Source organism: Chelonia mydas, chromosome 10 (genome assembly GCF_015237465.2).
Source record: "Chelonia mydas isolate rCheMyd1 chromosome 10, rCheMyd1.pri.v2, whole genome shotgun sequence".
NCBI lineage: Eukaryota > Metazoa > Chordata > Testudines > Cheloniidae > Chelonia > Chelonia mydas.
In genome coordinates, this window is record NC_051250.2 from 83,981,586 (window position 1) to 83,996,496 (window position 14,911).

General features: G+C 46.2%; 1 protein-coding gene across 2 annotated transcripts in view; it reads left to right on the top strand.

Annotated features, from left to right (window-relative positions):
* IQGAP1 (IQ motif containing GTPase activating protein 1) overlaps positions 1 to 14,911 on the top strand; it is a 179,056-nt gene that overhangs the window by 118,116 nt on the left and 46,029 nt on the right. For both annotated transcript variants that reach the window (XM_037910038.2, XM_037910039.2), the window contains exons 24-28: positions 405 to 560; positions 729 to 892; positions 6,401 to 6,625; positions 13,823 to 13,963; positions 14,056 to 14,140. In XM_037910038.2, coding sequence (XP_037765966.1) covers positions 405 to 560; positions 729 to 892; positions 6,401 to 6,625; positions 13,823 to 13,963; positions 14,056 to 14,140 — 771 coding nt within the window. The remainder of the gene's footprint in view (positions 1 to 404; positions 561 to 728; positions 893 to 6,400; positions 6,626 to 13,822; positions 13,964 to 14,055; positions 14,141 to 14,911) is intronic.

Below are 14,911 nucleotides of genomic sequence, written 5' to 3' on the forward strand. Positions count from 1 at the left end.
CCCACGGTACCAGAACAAGAGTGGGCCCACAGGGAAGTGAGCAGTCTCTCAATACAACACTCTCTGGATCCACTAAGAAAGAAACAACTACTGCACAATGATAGTTTATCCCAGCCTGTGGCTGCAATCGAGTGAGGAACACCTTATGGCTAGTTGTACTGAATGCAGCTGATGGATTTAATTAAATCACCATGCGAATGCTATTCTTGATCATTGCTAGCAGGAAATCATCAACTAATGAAACCAGTGCAGTGTCCATAGCACATCCAGGTGTAAAATTTTGCATAATTCTCTGTGCAGTGTTAATAAATATAGAGATTAAAAGGACACGGTTTTTAAAAAATGTGAATGAGGATTTGGGAGATTTAAGTTAGATTTGAATCTCTCTCTGATTGTCTTTGCAGGATGTTGTCTCTCATAGTAAGAAACTTACCAAGAAGAACAAGGAGCAGCTGTCTGACATGATGATGCTGAACAAACAGAGGGGAGGTTTGAAGGCTCTAAGCAAAGAGAAGAGGGAGAAGCTGGAAGCGTATCAGCACCTGTTCTACTTGCTTCAGGTAAGCAGCTCCTCTAAGGCTTAGAGCTTTTGACAACCTCTTTCCATGGAGACTTCTATGTCTTGAATCAGTTGTTATTTGTGCACTGTGATTTGGACCCACTATTGCCACCAGTCGTCCTGGCCTTTTTGGGAGTGAATGCTGAACCTTTTTTTGTTGTTGTTGTAGACTAATCCCACCTACCTGGCCAAGCTGATTTTTCAGATGCCTCAGAACAAATCCACCAAGTTTATGGATTCGGTGATCTTCACGCTGTATAACTATGCATCCAATCAGAGGGAAGAATACCTGTTACTTCGGCTTTTCCAGACAGCACTGCAGGAAGAAATCAAGTATGTGCTGCCATGGCCTTAGAATCATAGAATATCAGGGTTGGAAGGGACCTCAGGAGGTCATCTAGTCCAACCCCCTGCTCAAAGCAGGACCAATCCCCAATCAAATCATCCCAGCCAAGGCTTTGTCAAGCCTGAGCTTAAAAACTTCCAAGGAAGGAGATTCTACCACCTCCCTAGGTAACGCATTCCAGTGTTTCACCACCCTCTTAGTGAAAAAGTTTTTCCTAATATCCAACCTAAACCTCCCCCACTGCAACTTGAGACCATTACTCCTTGTCCTGTCCTCTTCTACCACTGAGAATAGTCTAGAACCATCCTCTCTGGAACCACCTCTCAGGTAGTTGAAAGCAGCTATCAAATCCCCCCTCATTCTTCTCTTCCGCAGACTAAACACTCCCAGTTCCCTCAGCCTCTCCTCATAAGTCATGTGTTCCAGACCCCTAATCATTTTTGTTGCCCTTCGCTGGACTCTCTCCAACTTATCCACGTCCTTCTTGTAGTGTGGGGCCCAAAACTGGACACAGTACTCCAGATGAGGCCTCACCAATGTCGAATAGAGGGGAACGATCACGTCCCTCGATCTGCTCGCTATGCCCCTACTTATACAGCCCAAAATGCCATTGGCTTTCTTGGCAACAAGGGCACACTGTTGACTCATATCCAGCTTCTCGTCCACTGTAACCCCTAGGTCCTTTTCTGCAGAACTGCTGCCGAACCATTCGGTCCCTAGTCTGTAGGGGTGCATGGGATTCTTCCGTCCTAAGTGCAGGACTCTGCACTTGTCCTTGTTGAACTTCATCAGATTTCTTTTGGCCCAATCCTCTAATTTGACTAGGGCCCTCTGTATCCAATCCCTACCCTCCAGCGTATCTACCTCTCCTCCCAGTTTAGTGCCATCTGCAAATTTGCTGAGGGTGTAATCCACACCATCCTCCAGATCATTTATGAAGATATTGAACAAAACCAGCCCCAGGACCGACCCTTGGGGCACTCCACTTGGTATCGGATCCAACTAGACATGGAGCCATTGATCACTACCCGTTGAGCCCGACAATCTAGCCAGCTTTCTATCCACCTTATAGTCCATTCCTCCAGCCCATACTTCTTTAACTTGCTGGCAAGAATACTGTGGGAGACCGTGTCGAAAGCTTTGCTAAAGTCAAGGAACAACACGTCCACTGCTTTCCCCTCATCCACAGAGCCAGTTATCTCGTCATAGAAGGCAATTAGATTAGTCAGGCATGACCTTCCCTTGGTGAATCCATGCTGACTGTTCCTGATCACTTTCCTCTCGTGTAAGTGTTTCAGGATTGATTCCTTGAGGACCTGCTCCATGATTTTTCCAGGGACTGAGGTGAGGCTGACTGGCTTGTAGTTCCCAGGATCCTCCTTCTTCCCTTTTTTAAAGATTGGCACTACATTAGCCTTTTTCCAGTCATCTGGGACTTCCCCAGTTCGCCACGAGTTTTCAAAGATAATGGCCAATGGCTCTGCAATCACATCCGCCAATTCCTTTAGCACTCTCGGATGCAACTCGTCCGGCCCCATAGACTTGTGCACGTCCAGCTTTTCTAAATAGTCCCTAACCACCTCTTTCTCCACAGAGGGCTGGCCATCTACTCCCCATGTTGCGATGCCCAGCGCAGCAGTCTGGGAGCTGTCCTTGTTAGTGAAGACAGAGGCAAAAAAAGCGTTGAGCACATTAGCTTTTTCCACATCCTCTGTCACTAGGTTGCCTCCCTCATTCAGTAAGGGGCCCACACTTTCCTTGGCTTTCTTCTTGTTGCCAACATACCTGAAGAAACCCTTCTTGTTACTCTTGACATCTCTTGCTAGCTGCAGCTCCAGGTGCGATTTGGCCCTCCTGATTTCATTCCTACATGCCCGAGCAATATTTTTATACTCTTCCCTGGTCATATGTCCAATCTTCCACTTCTTGTAAGCTTCTTTTTTATGTTTAAGATCCGCTAGGATTTCACCGTTAAGCCAAGCTGGTCGCCTGCCATATTTACTATTCTTCCGACTCATCGGGATGGTTTGTCCCTGTAACCTCAACAGGGATTCCTTGAAATACAGCCAGCTCTCCTGGACTCCTTTCCCCTTCATGTTAGTCCCCCAGGGGATCCTACCCATCCGCTCCCTGAGGGAGTCGAAGTCTGCTTTCCTGAAGTCCAGGGTCCGTATCCTGCTGCTTACCTTTCTTCCCTGCGTCAGGATCCTGAACTCAACCAACTCATGGTCACTGCCTCCCAGATTCCCGTCCACTTTTGCTTCCCCCACTAATTCTTCCCGGTTTGTGAGCAGCAGGTCAAGAAAAGCTCCCCCCCTAGTTGGCTCATCTAGCACTTGCACCAGGAAATTGTCCCCTACGCTTTCCAAAAACTTCCTGGATTGTCTATGCCCCGCTGTATTGCTCTCCCAGCGGATATCAGGAAAATTAAAGTCACCCATGAGAACCAGGGCGTGCGATCTAGTAGCTTCTGCGAGTTGCCGGAAGAAAGCCTCATCCACCTCATCCCCCTAGTCCGGTGGTCTATAGCAGACTCCCACCACTACATCACTCTTGTTGCTCACACTTCTAAACTTAATCCAGAGACACTCAGGTTTTTCTGCAGTTTCATACCGGAGCTCTGAGCAGTCATACTGCTCCCTTACATACAGTGCTACTCCACCACCTTTTCTGCCCTGCCTGTCCTTCCTGAACAGTTTATAACCATCCATGACAGTACTCCAGTCATATGAGTTATCCCACCAAGTCTCTGTTATTCCAATGACATCATAACTCCTTGACATCACCAGGACCTCCAGTTCTCCCTGCTTGTTTCCAAGGCTTTGTGCATTTGTATACAAGCACTTGAGATAACCTGCTGATCGCCCCTCCTTCTCAGTATGAGGCAGGAGCCCGCCCCTCACAGACGTTCCTGCCTGTGCTTCCTCCCGGTATCCCGCTTTCCCACTTACCTCAGGGCTTTGGTCTCCTTCCCCCGGTGAACCTAGTTTAAAGCCCTCCTCACTAGGTTAGCCAGCCTGCTCGCAAAGATGCTCTTCCCTCTCTTCGTAAGATGGAGCCCATCTCTGCCCAGCACTCCTCCTTCATGGAACACCATCCCATCGTCAAAGAATCCAAAGCCTTCTCTCCGACACCACCTGCGTAGCCATTCGTTGACTTCCACGATCCGATGGTCCCTGCCCCGTCCTTTTCCTTCCACGGGGAGGATGGACGAGAACACCACTTGCGCCTCAAACTCCTTTATCCTTCTTCCCAGAGCCACATAGTCCGCAGTGATCCGCTCAAGGTCATTCTTGGCAGTATCATTGGTGCCCACGTGGAGAAGCAGGAAGGGGTAGCGATACGAGGGCTTGATGAGTCTCGGCAGTCTCTCCGTCACATCACGAATCTTAGCCCCTGGCAAGCAGCAGACTTCTCGGTTTTCCCGGTCAGGGCGGCAGATAGATGACTCAGTCCCCCGGAGGAGAGAGTCCCCGACCACCACCACCCGCCTCCTCCTCTTGGGAGTGGTGGTCGTGGAACCCCCCATCTCAGGACAGTGCATCTCATGCCTTCCAACCAGCGGAGTCTCCTTCTGCTCCCTTCCCTCAGACGTATCATCTGGTCCACTCTCCGCATTAGTACCTGTGTAGAGAACATGAAAGCGGTTAGTTACCTGTGTCTGCGTTGCTGAAACCCGGACATCCCTCCTTCTTCTTCTGGAGGTCACATGTTGCCAAGCCTCTTCACTGGCCTCTTGGCTCCGCTGTGCAACCTGCTCTAAATTTTTAGAGCTTTGTGCCCGTAGAAGCATATCCTGACTTTTGTCCAGGAAATCCTCAGTTTCTCGTATGCAACGCAGGGTCGTTATCTGTTGCTCCAGACCTTCAATCTTCTCTTCCAATATGGAGACCAGCTTGCACTTTGTACAGACAAAGTCGCTTCTGTCCTGTGGAAGAAAGACAAACATGGCACATCCAGTGCAAGTCACAATAGCTGAACCCCCCCCCCTTCCATATCACCTTCCTACTATGAGCTTCCTCAGAGAAGTTGGCAAGATGTAAGCCTCACTGGGCTCACCCCAGGCGAACTCCCAGGCAAACTCCTGCTGTGTGCTGCTCTGCTGTCCCTCGCTGCTCAGCCTTGCCATACAGATGGCTTAAAGGACCGTTATTATGATAGCATTTATCACCTAATGTCTTCTGCTACACAGTTTATCCCTGTTCATGCTTGAGCCTCCAGTTTCTGTCTCAGAATAATTTGGTTTTCCCTGAAGCACAAAGAAATATCTGTTAGCTTGGAGAGGAGCTATTCAATAATAACCACTGAGGAGAAAACAAGCCTCTTTACACTGGATTTTAGGATGATTTTATTTTAGATTAAAAGCATCTGCTTTTCTGAGGAGGAAAACTGTGGCTAAATGAATCTGTTTTGGAAAAACATGTAACCAAAATGTAAAGTGATTTAAACTGCTGTTATGCCTAGAGTAGCTCCAGCTTTGTAAGCCAATAAGGAGCTTGGAAAAGGACAGCCAGGAGAACTACGGGCTTGTCTATATGACAAGTTACTGCACAGTAAGCTAGAGTGTGAATCTAGAGTGCACCAACTTGCCATGCAGTAGATTGCTATGAGGACACTATCTTTGCAGCAGTATACTAAACCACAATGCAGGACTTTTACTATGCTGTAGCAGTGATCACACAGGATGTTACTGCATGGCAATCTGGTGCACTATAGATTCGCGTTCTGGCTTGCTGCACGGTAACTTGCCATGTAGACAAGTCCAAGAAACTGAAGTGCAAACTCAGCTTATCCTGGATTTTCAACAGCTAATGAGAATGCAGGCACTCAATAATGCTATAGTAGTTTACATTCTTATAGGCTGTCAGTTTGTGGACACAGGCTCAGCACATTCTTTGTGGTCATGTCACATCATAGTCCAATTCCTCCCAGTGCATAGCTGGGGCCTCATCACTGAAAAAGAATGTAAACTATTTCTCTGGAGACTTTTCTGTTAATTTGTTGTTTTCATGCTCTCAGTGAGTCATGCTATCACTAAATGTAGTTTTTCTCCTAGTCTTCTATGATGAACTGTCTTTTATAGTGAAAGAATACCGTACATATCTTCCCTGCCCTGCTCCAAAACACACCCATTCTCTTTCTCCCTACAAAAATCTTTTTAAAGTGTTTTCAAAAATGAAGTGCAAAATGTGCTGTAACAGCTCTAAGCCATGGTATTCTGGGCACCAGCCAGCTATGCTACATATCTTAGATGAAGATGCTAAATTTTATTCCCCATGCTGCCTCCTAGTACACCTGAGCCAGGCACCATGAGTCTCCTTAATGCACTCTTCGTTGTAACTTGTTTCATTGAAATTTTGTAAAAATCCACCAGCTTTACAAATGAAACTAACACATTCTGCCTTAAAAAGCATGCATCACGAAATGTGTATGTTGCATAACTGGTAAAACTATTTCTAGTTAGTTTTTTTTTATTTATGTTAATTCTCTTCCAGATCAAAAGTAGACCAGATACATGAGATCGTGACTGGAAACCCCACTGTTATTAAGATGGTGGTAAGTTTCAACCGTGGTGCCCGTGGCCAGAATGCAATGAGGCAGATTCTGGCACCTGTCGTGAAGGAAATCATGGATGACAAATCACTCAACATCAAAACTGATCCTGTGGACATTTACAAATCTTGGGTTAACCAGATGGAGTCGCAAACTGGAGAGGCCAGGTGTGGAAACTTACTACTTTGCTTTTTTACCTCTCAGCTGCCTTACATTATCTGCTTTTTGCCTCTCTGGCTTCACTGAGTTTCTCTTCCCAATTTCCACTGGGTTTAAAGAATGTTTGAGTCATCAAATCAATTCCTGTTGGGTTGATGATGGAATGTGACCTAACAGGCTACCTATCTAAGGTGTCAAGAAAGGCTCTCACCTTTCCTACAGGAAAGGGAAATAGACCTTGGCATCACCTGCTTTAAAGGGTTAATCAGACATCTAAGGGGTGCTTTCTGAGCTATAACTTTCTTCGTCGTCTCTTATCAGGAATCAACTTCTTGTCAGTTTTGGTTGCATAGTCTGCATTTGAAGTGAGATACATACAATAAATGCTGTGGTGTGCAATTTTGTAGTAATTTAGCAGATATCCTTCCTCCTCCCTATCATGGAATATTGAGGATTCTCTGAGTAAGGGGGTCACTTTGATGCTTCAGGTGCCACATTTAATGCTAATTTCTAGACCACTTATATTAGGTCAGGAGTGGAAGAGCTTTTACTTGTCAGTGTCCTTTTCATTTTTTCTGCCTTACACAGGCACTGTTTGGCATCTCCATAAGAGTGACCATCCTATAGCAAGTGAAAAACTTGCTATATTTTGTAAATGGCAAAGAGTTGCAATTCTCTTTATTAGTACTATTGTTTATTTTTAATTATAATAGCATCCAGATACATAAACAGAATTAAGTACCCCTTTATGTTGGATACTCTAAGGCAGTCCTGTTGATTTTATTTCTCTCAGTGCATATCATTGCATGCATCTAGAACCTGAGATAGGTTCAAATAGAAATGATTTTTAAAAACACATACTGAAAAATTCAAACTGAATGTTGCCAACAGTTAAAATACTCTAACCGTACAAACTGAGTTTGCTCATTCAGAAATCCTTACCCTGTCCAAAGAGAGAGATCTTGTAGCATGCTCTGGTGGCCAAAACTGGCTATGTTAAGATTAAGGGTGGGGTTAAGTTTCAGAGTTTCGGGCCTTCTACTGACAACATCCTATAGTGTACCCTCAGGCCCTAACATCTAAGGGTTGTCAGCTTAATCATCCCAGCTTCAGCTGAAGACTATGCAAAAACTTCAGCTTGTGTGAAACACAGATGCCTGCTTACTTAGCATGGTTTTCCACAGAGAGCATATTACACCTGTTCCCCAGGGACGGCCCAGGTTTCTCGTTTGTAGCCAAGCGTTGAGCAGTTTGGCTGTTGAAATGAGCTACTCTGCTCACTTGTCTGGGCTCTGAAGTGGAATTGACTAAAGCACCTCTTCTTGCTCAATCTGCATGCACACTCTGCAAAAGGATGCTGCATTATTTTCTCACTACGCCCAAAGAAAGGGGGAAGAGAGGGAGCTACCAAGAAATCCCCAGTCCTAGCACTACCCAAAGGGAGAGCAGAAGCCCAGTACTCCTTTGAGTTATTGTCTGCCTTGTGACAAAGTTCCTCCTCTGCCTTGGTGGGTCCTGCGATTATTGGCAGATTTGCTCGCCTCAGAGGTTCACGGCAGCCCTCAGTTTGGCCACTTTCGTGGCTCAAGTCTGCCGTTCCCTCAGTTAGCCTCATCACTGGCCAGCATGGGGAAAAGGAAGAAAAAGAATCCCTGCAGTCTCTGCTGATTCACCTAGTGTATCGGGGAACAGGCCAGAGACCTTCCTCTCTGGTGGAACCCACAGTCCAGGTCAACTCCTCCAGTATCAAGTAGGGAGTTGGAGGGATTCGGGGAACCTGGGCCCGCCCTCTACTCCGGGTTCCAGCTCAGGGCTCTGTGGATTGCAGCTGTCTCAGTGGCTCCTATAACAGCTGTGTGACAGCTACAACTCCCTGGGCTACTTTCCCCTGGCCTCCTCCCAACACCTTCTTTATTCTCACCACAGGACCTTCCTCCTGATGTCTGATAATGCTTGTACTTCTCAGTTTTCCAGTAGTACACCTTCTCACTCTCAGCTTCTTGCGCCTCTTGCTCCCAGCTCCTCGTACGCGCACCACAAACTGAAGTGAGCTCCTTTTTAAACCCAGGTGCCCTGATTAGCCTGCCTGTCTTAATTGATTCTAGCAGCTTCTTGATTGGCTGCAGGTGTTCTAATCAGCCTGTCTGCCTTAATTGTTTCCAGAAAGTTCCTGATTGTTCTGGAACCTTCCCTGTTACCTTACCCAGGGAAAAGGGACCTACTTAATCTGGGGCTAATATATCTGCCTTCTATCACTCTCCTGTAGCCATCTGGCCTGACCCTGTCACAGCATATATTCCACTCTGGGTGCACATGTGCCCTATGCACATGAGATCAAACTCTTTTGAATAGCTCTGTCCATTGGGGCTGTGCGTTGGGAACTCTCTTGACTACCATAGCAGAGGATATAAGGGGTTGGGACAGCCTCAACTGCCTCTCACTTCCTTCTTACCACTCTTGAGATGGAATCCTGCAGTATCCACATCTCTTCAACCTGCAAAAGATTTCTTGGATATTGTTGTTCTAATTCCATAGCTACAGTTGTTAGTTAGCATACCTGTTTGGTGATAAATAAATGAATAAATAAAGTTTAGATAGATGTACCCTGTGGAACCAAAGCATTGATACAGTTTCTCTCCCGCAGTACCCTATCGCCTCCCTGTACAAAGCTAGACACACACACCTTAGTCCATGTGGCCAAAATGGCTGAAGGCCAAGCTCCAAGATTCAAGATCTGCCCCTCCTATGATTCAGCAGTGGTATGTCTGCTGGAGACTTCAATGCAAGCATCGGTTGACTGACCCCATTTTCTGAGAGACCACCTCTTCCCAGCCAGTTGGACTCCTCCAATGCCTCTGTGAGCCATCATGTTACCCCAAGCTCAAGGAGTACTCGCAAGCCTTGTTCCTTGGAAGCTTCCACTTCCAAGCAAAACAGAAGCTGTAAGGAGACCCATACTAAGGACCAGGGAAGATGTAGCTCTCGCGCTCCTGCTAGGAGGCAGATCCTCTTCTAAGTCCCTGGCCTATGTTATACAGGAGGTGGGACTAGATGATTATGAATCTGTGAATCCTTCTCTTCAGAGATTCTGATCGTGATCGCCTCCACCCATTGGTAGGGAGCACAGCTGGACCAACTTCAGATTTGGAGGAAATGATTGGCTCTCAAATATCTGTGTGTGTCAACGTGCTGCAACTCCAAGCTATTCAGTTGGCATGAAGGGCATTCTTACCGCTCCTTCAGGGTCTCCAGACAATACCACAGCAATGCACTTGTTGAAACTCTCTGGGTAAGGATAAAAGGGGTAAAAAACAAGAGTGATATCATGGTAGGGGTCTACTATAGATCACCTAGCCAGGTAGAAGAGGTGAATGAGGCTTTATTTAAACAACTAACAGAATCATCCAAAGCACAGGACTTGGTGGTGACGGTGGACTTCAACTACCCAGTCATCTGTTGGCAAACTAATAAAGCAGGGCACAGATTATTTAACAAATTTTTAGAATGCATTGAAGACGATTTTTTATTTTGAAAGGTGGAGAAAGCAACTAGGGGAGAGGCTATTCTAGGTTTGATTTTGACAAATAGGGAGAAACTGTTAGAGAATTTGAAAGCGGAAGGCAGCTTCGGTGAAAGTGATCATGAAATGATAGAATTAATGATTGTAAGGAGTGATAGGAGGCAGAAAATGATAATAGATTTTAAGAGGGTAGACGTTAGGAAACTCAGAGAGTTGATAACTTGCTTCCCATAGGATCTTACCTAAGGGGGAAAACAGTTCAAGAGAGTTGGCAGTTTTTCAAAGAGACATTAAGGGCACAAGAGCAAACAATCTCACTGCATAAGAAAGATAGGAAGTATGGCAAGAAACCACCTGGTTTAACCTGAAGATCTTCAATGACCAGAAACTCAAAAAAGAGTTCTCCAAAAGGTGGAAACTAGGTCATATTATGAAGGATGAACATAAAAAAAAGAACACAACCGTGTAGAGACAAAATTAGAAAGGCCAAGGCACAAAATGAGATTAAATTAGCTAGAGACATAAAGAGTAACAAGAAAACATTCTTCATTCGGAGGCTAAAATAGGGATGAACAAGTTAAAAATTACATAGGGCTAGTCTACACTGGCAACGTAGTTGCAGCAGAGTGCTGGGAGAGAGCTCCCCCAGCGCTCTAAAAAACCCACCTCCATGAGTTTTTTCACACCCCTAAGCGATAAAGTTGCCACACTGTTAAGTGGCAATATAGACAAGCCCTTAGATATTACTAGATGTTTTCAAGTCAGGAGAGCCTGATGAAATGCGTCCTAGAATACTCAAGGAGCTGACTGAGGAGATAGCTGAGCCATTAGCAATTACCTTCGAAAACTTATGGAAGATGGGAGAGATTTCAGAGTCCTGGAAGAGGGCAAATATAGTGCCAATCTATAAAAAAGGTGAATAAGGACAACCCGGAGAACTACAGACCAGTCAGCTTAACTTCAGTACCTGGAAAGATAATGGAGCAAATAATCAAGCATTCAGTGTGCACACACCCAGAAGATAATAAGGTGATTATTAACAGTCAACATGGATTTGTCAAGAACAAATCCTGTCATACCAACCTAACAGCTTTCTTTAACAGGGTAACAGTCCTTGTGGGTGGGGGGGAAGCAGCAGATGTGGTATATCTTGATTTTAGTAAGGCTTTTCATAGGCTATGTCTACACTGCACTTTCGTTGTTAAAACTTTTTTCACTTGGGGGTGTGAAAAAAACACACCCCTGAACAACAAAAGTTTTAATGACGAAAAGCACCAGTGTGGACAGCGCTTTGTCAGCAAGAGATGCTCTCTTGGCGACGAAGATACCGCCCCTCGTTGTGGGTGGTTTTATTTTGTCGCTGGGAGAGCTCTACGTAAGGTTGTTTTGGATTTTCGCAATCAATCTATTCATCTCCTGATTATCTTCCCTAAGTTTTATTCTTCACCAGCCGAAGTGAGACTCCATGCTCCAGATGTGGTTAGAGCATTGTCTTTTTATCTGAATAGGAACAGATCAATTAGGATTTGTGAAACTATTCATGGCATTCTCAGCATAGTCAAGGGGACAGCTGATATCCTCACTGAGACTGTCCCAGTAGGTTTCGGACTGCATACATAGCTGCTATGTTCTTGTGAAGAAGGATGCACCTGAACATGTTAGATCCAAATTGACCTCAGGCAACCTCCATCGCCTCTAAACAGTATCTCTTTCAGGAAACTCTGTAGGGCAGCAACATGGAGTTCATTCCACATGTTCACTTCTCACTATTCCTGGCTGCAGGCCTCTAGGTTACATGCAAGCTTTGGTAGAGCAGTCCTCCAGTTGATATTTCAGTAGATTCCTCTTACCCAACTCCAAGGAAGGATACTGATTACTAGTCACCAAGAGTGGAATCTGTGTGGACAATCATGTGAAGAAGAAAGTACAGTTACTGAACAGTAACTGGTTCTTCACGATATAATGTCCACACAGATTCCATGACCCCCTCTCTGTCCCTGCGAATTGCAGAGGCATCAGGTTTGTATAATTTTGGTGGTGCTGTCCCCCCCCCGTCCCCCCCCCCACACACACACCTGCCTTATAAGCCGATATATATTATGTAAAATAATGTAAAAATTGATTGGAAACAGTAAGCATTTAACAGTTTCCCTATATTGTACAATGTGGCGGAGAATGAGGGCTCTGGCTGGGGGTGGGGGCTGTGGGATGGGGCTGGGGATGAGGGCTTTGGGGTGTGGGAGGGGCTCAGGGCTAGGGCAGAGGGTTGGAGTACAGGGGGGTGAGGGCTCTGGCTGGGGATGCGGGTTCTGGGGTGGGGCTGGAGATGAGAAGTTTGGGGTACAGGCAGGCTGCCCTGGGGCCTGGGCCAGAAAGGAGGACTACCCCCAGCCTTCTCCCCGACAGCAGCAGCGAGCTCTGGGGGACGGGCCCCCCACTTCCCTCTGACAGCACACTCACCCCGCACCACTCTCACGGCACGTGCTCCTAGGGCCCCTCTTAGGTCCAGGGGGTTACACTTCCCCGGAGCAAGAAATCCTCATTCAAAAACAAGAGCACCAAGAGTTTAGAGGGGAAAACAACAATCAACAAACTTTTCCCCACCCTCAACTCCAGAGAGAGATTACGGGGGGAGGAGGGGAGAGAGACTTCATGCTGCATCCCCGGGAGAACCCCTGAAAGGAGCTGCTCACGTGCGGGAGGTGCAGCGAGAAGTCCGGCTGGCCATGGGGCAGCAGGAGGCTACATTGCAACCAGGGAGACAGGAGGGAAAGAAAGTGGCTCAGTGGGAGTGGGGAGGAGGAGAAGCGGTGAGGTTGTTTTGCAGCGAGGAGACAGGAAAACAGCCCGAGTTTCTCCCCGCAAAGTGGAGATGGGGAGGAGGAAGCTGGGGGTGGGACAGGGGAAGGAGTTCAGAGTAGTGCCCTGGCTACAGTCACAAAGAAGGGAAACTAGCAAAAGAAAAGAAAAGGAGACGAGAGGAAGGGAAAGAAAAAGCCCAAAGCAGGCTGAGCAGCCACCTGGGGCTCCCTGAGCTGCTACAGTCACTCACTCACTCCTCTGAATCTCCACCCAAACTCCTCAGTGTGCCGCTAGCACCACTGCCTTTTGTAGCCAGCAGCGGCCAGCGAGGAGCAGCAGGGCAGCTGCCCAGGGCGTAGGCAGGCACGCTCTGGGGGAGGCACGCAGGCGGGGCCGTGGGACACTCAGGGGGAGGCGCGCAGGGCCAGGGGAGAGACCCATCCCCGTCCCGAACACGGGTGGAGCACGGGCACCAGAGGCCCATATAACTTGCTGCCCCTTGCTAATTGAAGTCTTGACACTTGGGAATCTTATTGATGAAGAAAGTGAGAGGTGCTTAAGGTCACCCCACCCCTGATGCCCTCAATTACAGAGCTCACAAGGGCTCCAAGGGCGCAGGCATGGCCCCAACAGACACTGCTATTAAAAAGACGTCAGTATCTTGCTCCTGGGAGACATGCACTCAAGAGTTGAATCTGTGTGGACAAAACACCCCGCAGTAACTAGTATTCTTTGAGATAAGTAACCATATTTTCTTACCAGCCAAGCAAATTAGGGCTAAATGGCAGTTTTCAGTTCAAGCTGGTAGTTGGAAAGAGGACAGCCAGCCCCCTTGCTGAAAGGAATGCTTAGGCCTCATTCACTTTTGGGTTTTGTCTAACAGTAAGTTGCCATATGATGTTACACCTGAGCAAGCTCTGGCTCATGAAGAGGTGAGGACACGCCTAGATACATCCATCAAAAACATGCGGACAGTGACAGACAAGTTCCTGTCAGCCATCATCAGCTCAGTGGATAAAATCCCGTAAGTACAATGAGCTGCACCTTTGCTTTCTGAAAACTATTTTTGATTTCATGCTCACAGAGGTCTTGCTTGCTCTCTTGTTTCTTTCATAGTTATGGCATGCGCTTCATTGCCAAGGTTCTGAAAGATTCACTACATGAGAAATTTCCTGATGCTGGTGAGGATGAGTTGCTGAAGGTAAGGAGTTGGATACTTTTGCCCTCCTTTTGGCAAAGAGTAGTGTGTATGATTGCAAATCAGACTCGGAGCCAACCTGGCTATTGCAGAGACAGATCTATGTATCATCCTGCTCCCTGGAATATGTACATGATCTTTTTGATTTTAGTTCTTTCTCATTAAGGACATAGACTATTCCAGCTGTATTTTGTGTTGTGTGTGAATGTTGTTGTGTATGGTACAGGGCTTAGAAGGAGGGATCCTGTCGCTTCTGCCTTGTTTTTAATTTCCTTTGGGCATTTGATCCTTCAAGTTTCCTTGACTTGCTGTACAGTTTTTGCCAGCAAGTGAATCTTTGTTTTTGCTGAAGCAATTGCAGCAAGGTCTTCCTTTCTTAAAGAGACAATATCAGGTTAAAAAATATATTAAAAACTCCAATATCCTTACCTGTGTTACTAATAGCACCCCACAGTATTTCAACAGCAGGATATACTAAATCACTTTTCACCATTTCTACTGTATATTTACACCTTTCTGCTGTCGCTGTCTAATTAGTATCACTTTCTGGTTTTCATTCAGTATTGAAATATGGCAGTGCTTGACTTAGACACATTTAAAATTCCAAAACTTTCACTGAAATTAAAAAATAATAATAATGAAAACATTTGTATTTCCATGAACCCTTTTTTAATTAACAAACCCTAGGTTTAGAGCATAGCATACCTGATAATGTCTCTTTAAACTGCTCTGCTCCTACTTTATAAAAAAAAATTTGAATGCTGTTTCTTCTCT